Source organism: Silurus meridionalis, chromosome 25 (assembly GCF_014805685.1).
Source record: "Silurus meridionalis isolate SWU-2019-XX chromosome 25, ASM1480568v1, whole genome shotgun sequence".
NCBI classification, from domain to species: domain Eukaryota; kingdom Metazoa; phylum Chordata; class Actinopteri; order Siluriformes; family Siluridae; genus Silurus; species Silurus meridionalis.
Window position 1 is genome coordinate 8906034 of NC_060908.1, and position 7404 is coordinate 8913437.

At 34.2% G+C, this 7404-nt stretch overlaps 2 protein-coding genes across 2 annotated transcripts in view; one reads left to right on the forward strand and one right to left on the reverse strand.

Moving 5' to 3' along the window:
• Positions 1-4379, forward strand: part of tlcd3a (TLC domain containing 3A) — a 28983-nt gene extending 24604 nt beyond the window's left edge. The window contains exon 6 of the mRNA XM_046839255.1: positions 4243-4379. The gene's annotated coding sequence lies outside the window, so the exon portion shown is untranslated. The remainder of the gene's footprint in view (positions 1-4242) is intronic.
• timm22 (translocase of inner mitochondrial membrane 22 homolog (yeast)) lies at positions 3839-6598 on the reverse strand. Its single transcript, XM_046839256.1, has 4 exons — positions 6308-6598; positions 5555-5751; positions 4884-4956; positions 3839-4362 (listed from the first exon to the last, which is right to left on the reverse strand). Exons 1-4 carry the CDS (start codon positions 6564-6566, stop codon positions 4286-4288), a joined length of 606 nt encoding a protein of 201 aa, XP_046695212.1. The 5' UTR covers positions 6567-6598; the 3' UTR covers positions 3839-4285.
• Positions 6599-7404: the final 806 nt, after the last annotated feature.

Sequence of the window (7404 nt, forward strand, 5' to 3'; positions counted from 1 at the left end):
AACTACGAGTAAATGTGAAATTCTCCCTTTAAAACAATTCTCCATATACTTCTGTACAGTATTGGAGTAGATTTAATCAGTTTGCAGATGTAGATATAGTGGAAACATTTATTAAAATAAGTGAACTGACCAATTTAAGGAACTGAGACACTTTTCTTATTAATACTATTGCTAATGTTCCTATATTTGACCTGTGCATCATCAGTCATTAAATACCATTAAATAAAATGCTTATGTACTGTGCTAATAATTATTTAAAGCACCAAATGTGTGCAATGAAATCTATTACTCCTTTCAGACATTAGAAACATGACCAGAATATTTTGAATCCTAATATAGATGGACTTAAGTAAGTCCTAAACTCTGTCTCATATGAGGCTTTGTTACTGCTCAGGGTTTGGTAAAGACAATGTTAGCTCTATAGAGCTATAGAGATTTACTTTATATATGAAAGCTGGAACTGTGAACACAACTGTGAAAGTTAAACTGGAAAAAGCATGGAATGGCACAGCTGAGTCTTTTGGGTTTGTTTTTGTGCTTTGTCTTTTGGTGGATTGTTGTCCAACAAGGCTCGCAGTGTAATCTTCGAGACCAAAGATTGCTAGGCACTTTAGTCAACAATATTAAATATGACTTGTCACACTATAAGTCTTTATGTATATCAAGTGCTTTCGTATACAGTGCTGTCTTTGTGAAGGGATGAACAGGTTTGAGGAGAATGTGGAAGATATTTGTTATTTAGGTCATGCTTTCCGCTTTGGTCTTAACACATCTTTGTTAGACTGGACTCTTCCATTGCTTAGGCTGGTGTCGGAATCAGTATTAAGATGCTTAGTTTGAGGCAGTTTTCTTTTGCTGTACTTTGATTGGAGGCATTACACAATGTAAAGGGATGAGAAAAGAGTCCATATTATCCAGTGTCATTATCCTGTGCCTTTTGTTCAAATCATTTAAGGTTCGTACACAGCTCAGTACAGGTAGTGTTCTCACTGCAGCTGTGCCTGCTCAGCTTCAAATATTTACTGTGGCCCATTTCACTCCCAAGACAAATATACTGCCTGTTATTCTGCTGGAGGCATAAGCGCAAACCTGATCATAATGGTTTTGCCGGTATGCTTTTTAATTATTATAATTATAATCAAAGAAAGTGAATATTATCAATATCACCCTTATGTCTGTTATATGATGAGTTTCTTCTAATTAGATTTCCTCCCTAAAGTCTTACTATTGTCTAATGTCTTTTTATTTCTTCCTATTTTGCTGAATGTAATGCATTATCAGCTTTACAGCTGAAGTTATTAATAACTGAACTTTAGCAATAACTCTACCTGCTGTACTTGAACTACACTGTAACAGCTTTCCAATGTTGAAATCAGTCCATCATTCAGTGCAACCTCCTTAAACTCTTAAAAACATTTATTCGTTTACTGTTGTCCACATTCAGGTCCTAAACGAAGAAAGACCTCATTCTGAGACAACAATTACACTATAATTGTATATTGTTTTCTAATGTGAATTCATATCCTTTTGTGTCACTTTAATTTTCTCAAAAAAAAAAAACCAAACAAAAAAAAAAGTTTCTTCTTATTTTCAAGTTGATTTTAAATACAAATATATTTATGTATCAGATTTGATATACAATGAGGCTTTTGTTTGTAGTGTAACCTTTTAAGAAATGTCTTGTTTGAAAGTAAATTGCTTATTACAGACAACTAACCTTCAGCTGGGAAAGACATTTATTTTTTGAACCTTGTGAATCGGCGCTAAGAAGTAAATTTGCAGAATTTGCCGAAATTCTTGGGGTTTTTTTTTTTTATTATTACACACACACGCACATTATATATATATATATATATATATATATATATATATATATATATATATATATATATATATATATATATGTATGTATATATATATATATATATATATATATGTATGTATATATATATATATATATATATATATATATATATATATATATATATATATATATATATATATATATATATATACACACACACATATATACATATATATACATATACACACGTACACACACATGACAATAGCATGACCACCTCTTGCAGCATATCACTCTATACAAATGTTTTTTATTACTTTGTACAAAAACATCACTGTTGAACCCCAAGAACTAAGAGTTAGATGAAGAATTTCTTCAGTCAGGTCTTTGTTGCTATTGGGATTGTGATTATTTGTAAATTTGGTCTTGCTGCCAAAATGGAACTTTCTTTAACAAATCTCCACTGGTGATCCTCCTCCTTTCATGTAAGGAAAATAAGCACGTTCTCTTTCAAGAAAAAGATCTGGTGGTTTTTACATATTACCTTATAATAGACATGATAACTATCTACAACTGTGTTCAAATAAATAGCAGTATTTGAATAAAAGTGTAAATAATTTTAATAGATTTTATATCTGAAAATATCACAGATTCAATTCCAAAAAATGCACTTTGCTCTTCAGTTATAAACCAATTAATTTAACTTCACTTTAAATGACTGAACTAATATTCAGTTGCATAACCAACCGCTGTGCAACTTCTGGCACCTAGAAACGAGTATTTCAGCCCAGGATGAATGAGTTCCTGTGAATATTTGGGTTTGTGCTTCAGAAATTGCATTTTTAATTTCACCCACAAGTTTTCAAAGGGTTGAAGATGTTGCTTGCTTACCTTACTAGCTTTTGAGTCATTGACCTGTACACCCATTTCAGGGTAATTTCCTCTTTGGCATAGAGCAATATGGTAAATTATTTTTATGTATTCAAACTGATCAATGATCCCTGGTATATGAAGGATAAACCCAACGCCATGGTATAAAAAATTTCCCCATAACCTTAATTTTTTGCCACCATGCATTAATGTCTCCATTGTGTACTGTGGCCTGAATTCAGTCACCTGACATACTGTCGATGACCCAAAAATACGTCTTGTTCTCACCAGACCACAGAATGTTACACCATTTCTTTTTGGGCCAATTGATGTGTTCCTCAGTCAAATGTAACTGGTTCTGCACATGCCCTTTTTTTGGTGTTTTACAGGGGATTCTTTCTAATAGCTTAGCTTATAGTAACTGCACTTACAGACAATTTTAGATAATTGTTGATTTTTGTCTTCGATCTGTTTTAACAGTAGTTGCTTGATTTCTTCCAGGTGTTTTTGGTTTTCTTGCTATTTTTTAGCGTGTGAAATCGTTTTAGCTGAGCATCCTATATTTTGCTGCACTTCTTTATACATCTTTCCCTCTCAAATCAACATTTTAATCAAATTATCTTATCCCTTAGAGCAATCTTTTGGAATGGCCCATTTTACTTAAGCCATTCAGAATAATATAAAAAATTATTCTTCTATAACACTACATCTACAAGCACAATTATTTGCATTTAAGAAGCATTACTGCTGCTAAAAACTGCTTTTACAGGTTACTGATGTTGTACTGCTTTTTTTTTTTTTTTTTTTTAAACACAACTGGATTTCTTTTACAGCCATTGCATGATTTATAAAATTCAACACACTTTGGTCGCAATTTATTTGTACATTCTTTTTTCCTTGTATTGAAGAATTGAAATGATCCACTCCACAGACTATTCTGCACATCAACTCATTTCTACCCAAGTGAAACAGGAAGTCCTGGACAACCCCTCAATGGTTATTAAACACTAAGTTTTATTTCTATAAAATAAATTTACTTTAAGTCCTCAAAATTCTCATATATTTAGTCTCAGTTTAGTCTCATAAATTTAGATTAAGTTAATTACCCATTTTCAAGTACATTTTCCCTAAACTTTGTGACATTCAGCCAGTCCAAAGCCACTGTATGGTTTGATATTTTATTTTATATTAGTTGCACAATTATATACATGAACAGCTATGGGACCAAAATATCATATTACATAACATTAAGCATTTGCTGATATCACCATGATCTCACTCAGCTTCTTTGTTTGTTTTTTAAACTAGAGAAGTCCTCTGACTGCATGGAACACATGAGGTTTTATAAGGTATCGCTGGGTTATAGATCACCTGTCAGCATTGCAATCCCAACCTAAAGCTGGTACTTTTACACTGACTCCAACACAACGTTCAGAAATCACAAAACACACACCAAGTCAGGAAAAGGAATTGGAAAGTCGGTTCTCCATGAGAACAATTTCAAAATGATTTGACAAGTAACTCCTGCCAAAAAAAGTCATGTTCAGAGCCTGCTCTTGGTTCTACAGGTGTTCAGAGCCCATCTGACCTGGGAAATTCTGAAGCAGCAGTTCATCTGAGATAATACTCAATAGCAGCGGAGAATGCAGCGAAACCTCCACAGCCCAGAACACCCGCTTTCAGGCCAGCTAAAGGATAAACAGTGTTAAAAATGAATGAATAGCAGTGATTGCCACCATGTTCACACTGCTCTTTTGAAATGTATCACACACTGTAGGAGATCAAATCTTTACTGACCTCTAGAACAGTAAGATCATAAATTCGAGAATATATATTATGAATCAATCAGTGTGATCTTGCCTTATGCACATACAAGATAGCATAAACTGAAAAATTAAACTGAGCTAAAAGTAAGAAGAATGTGTTTTCTTTCCATTTGCATGTTTTTGTATTGCTACTGTCTTGAAATATGTAGTTCCCACAAAAGTGTTTTTTAGCTGCAGTCACACACTGTGTATGTTAATAACAAAAGTGTCCTATGCTGCCAGCACCAAACACAAAACTGTCACATTGTGCATTTTATTATAATTTAACCAAATCAGGGTTAAAAATGTAGTTTAAGCCTGTAAGCCTGGTGTAACGGACAACTTTTATCAGTGTTTTTTTTTTCTTTTTTTAATCATTTAAACATTAATAATGTGACTCCTACCTCTGAATCCAATCGCACCTCCAGTAATGCAGCCACTGTACACTGCGTTCTTCCAGTCTGATACACCGCGATGCTGTGAAGTTTTTAAAATATACTTTTTATCTTTTAGCTACATACTATTGCATTTCACATTCATTTGGCAGAGGCTACAGTAGATGTTTTATACGTGTGCAAACTGAGTGACTCAGAAAACACTAGCAAATGATGTAGTGATTTTTGGACCATTCCACCATTCATGGATGCTGATAATTTTTGTTGAAAACTCTTCCCTCATAGTGATGAGAGTGACATAAAGGTGAGGATTATAAAGGGGTTTTACATGTTCATCCTCAACAACAGAATTTCATAGTGGGTTTTTAAGTCTGGAGTTGACTGCAGCTGAGCATTATAAAGGAGTAAGAGGTGTAATGAGTAAGAAACTTGGACTCTTGTACTCTTCGGTACTCAGCACTGGAACAATAGCTATCTATCATGCATCAGAAAAATGACAGAAGACCAAAAGAAAGGAGTGATCCTGTAGTCTGACTGATTTTTAAGAGGACAAGTGGAAGTAAAAATGAAACTAATGTCTAAAGCATTACAAAGTAATGTTTAAAAGTGTACTGTAGTAATGTAACTACATTTGCTTTGTGCATCTTCATGAGAAGAGGAAGTGAAGGGGAAAAACTTACTGATTCTATAATGCACTCTGTACATGAGAACATTGCACCAACAATAGCAAAGTTTTTGGCGTAGGACATTCCTCTCTGTCCCATGTCTCTTAGCACTTCTCTCGCTGTGGGGGTCTTCAGCGGGTCTTTAGGATCGAACCCAACATTGGTGTCAATGCCAGCTGTGAAGACTCCAAAAGCACCTCCTAATACAAAACCTGGCAATAAAAAAAGTATGCAGTTAAACCACAAATGAATCATGTTCCTACAACCAATCACCTCATATCAACTCTTAGTGATATAAGAAATAACCAATAAATAATAGAAATAATAGAATTTCTTTGTTTCTATTCCGACTCACTAAAGGTCCTTCATTTTTCTTGGATGTGGAAAGAAATGTAAGCATTTTGTAAACACACTAGTATCTGAGTCCATTTGTCGAATATGTAACTAGTTTGTATTTCCATGCCCAAATACTTTATATATAAATAGTATAAGTAATATCCTGCTGTAAAAACGATTATTTTGTATTCTACGTAACCAAAGAAACTCCTTCATAAAGCATATTAATACGTCATGGATGCTCAATCACAAGGACTGAATAAATATGGAAAAGAGACAATGACGTCATGTGAATGTCACACTTTAAACATCATTATTCAGCTCCACTCAGGTCTAAATCATAAAAGATTAACACTCAGACCATTATTCCAAATATCAAACAACACTCTTACTTCATTCCCATGAGTTTAGGCGTGATGTTGATCTCATTACCTCCGACACACGCCAGCGTTGCTTTAAAAGCGCAGCTCTCCATTCCGCGTTCAATCATCTTCTGCTCATCTGTCTTGTGTGGGGTCGGTAAACCGCCCATAACGCCCGGGTCCAATTCTTTAATCTGTCTCTTGTCACCGATAAGATGGTCCAGCAGAACACTGTAGTGTAGGTTGGCATTTTCGGCTCCCGGCGCTGCTGGGGACTGAACTGAAACACCGGGTACTGAAGTCTCGCTGCTCCTTACGGGCGCCGCCATGTTGAAGCTGTGCGTTTGACAGGCTGGTAAATCTATTCAAACAATGATATATCTCGATTCGCCACTAAGCACTTTTATGCAATATATATCCGTTAACAAATAATACAAATTATAAGCATACGCAAAATGTTTTATAGGATATATTTTTTTGTCACCTTAAAGTTTTTTTTTTTAACGGAAATAAATTTCTTTGCAACAGATTCAACACGATGAAGGTCGTCGCTGAATGCCAAATCCCCCTAGCGGATATGTAAGAAACTACATGACCTTGTGATTATATGGTTTATCTTGTTGATATTGGTTGATATTTATTAATATTTACAAAATATCATATACATTATATACAATCTGATGTATTTTTAAACATAAGTGAATAAAACAGGAATGTATTATTGTTATCTATACACCTGGCCTACGAAACGTATCATTTGAGACGTTTTACACCAGGGGTCATTAATTATATTTTACCTGCTATTAAAATGTCTGAGAACACAGAGCATCTGAACATTTAGAAGAGAGCACTTACTGCACTCATCCCAACACACAAGTTCAAAGATGTCCAAGACTGGTAAGTCTCACTCAGACAAAGAACTTGTTTGGGACTTTTGACCATGTATGTGGTGTCATTTGGGATTCAAACTCAAAAACTTCTAAATATAGAACAAATGCTAAAATGCAAAGATCTGCTAATTCAATGCTTAAACTATCAATGCTTTAACAAAGAGATGAGACAAATATCAGGGAATGTCTAATACATTCTAATTTCATTGATTTTCCAGCACTAGAGGAATACAGTAAAAAGAGGGTTTTACTTTTACATTAACAGCATTGGACAGAT

Bases quoted from the DNA above. Each gene is read 5' to 3' on its own strand.
- timm22 (XM_046839256.1), bottom strand. From the start codon at position 6,566: ATGGCGGCGCCCGTAAGGAGCAGCGAGACTTCAGTACCCGGTGTTTCA. The intron at 5,752-6,307 runs GTAATGAGATCA...TTTTATTGCCAG, and splicing joins AACGCTGGCGTGTGTCGGAG to GTTTTGTATTAGGAGGTGCT. The intron at 4,957-5,554 runs GTAAGTTTTTCC...AAAACTTCACAG, and splicing joins CAGAGTGCATTATAGAATCA to CATCGCGGTGTATCAGACTG.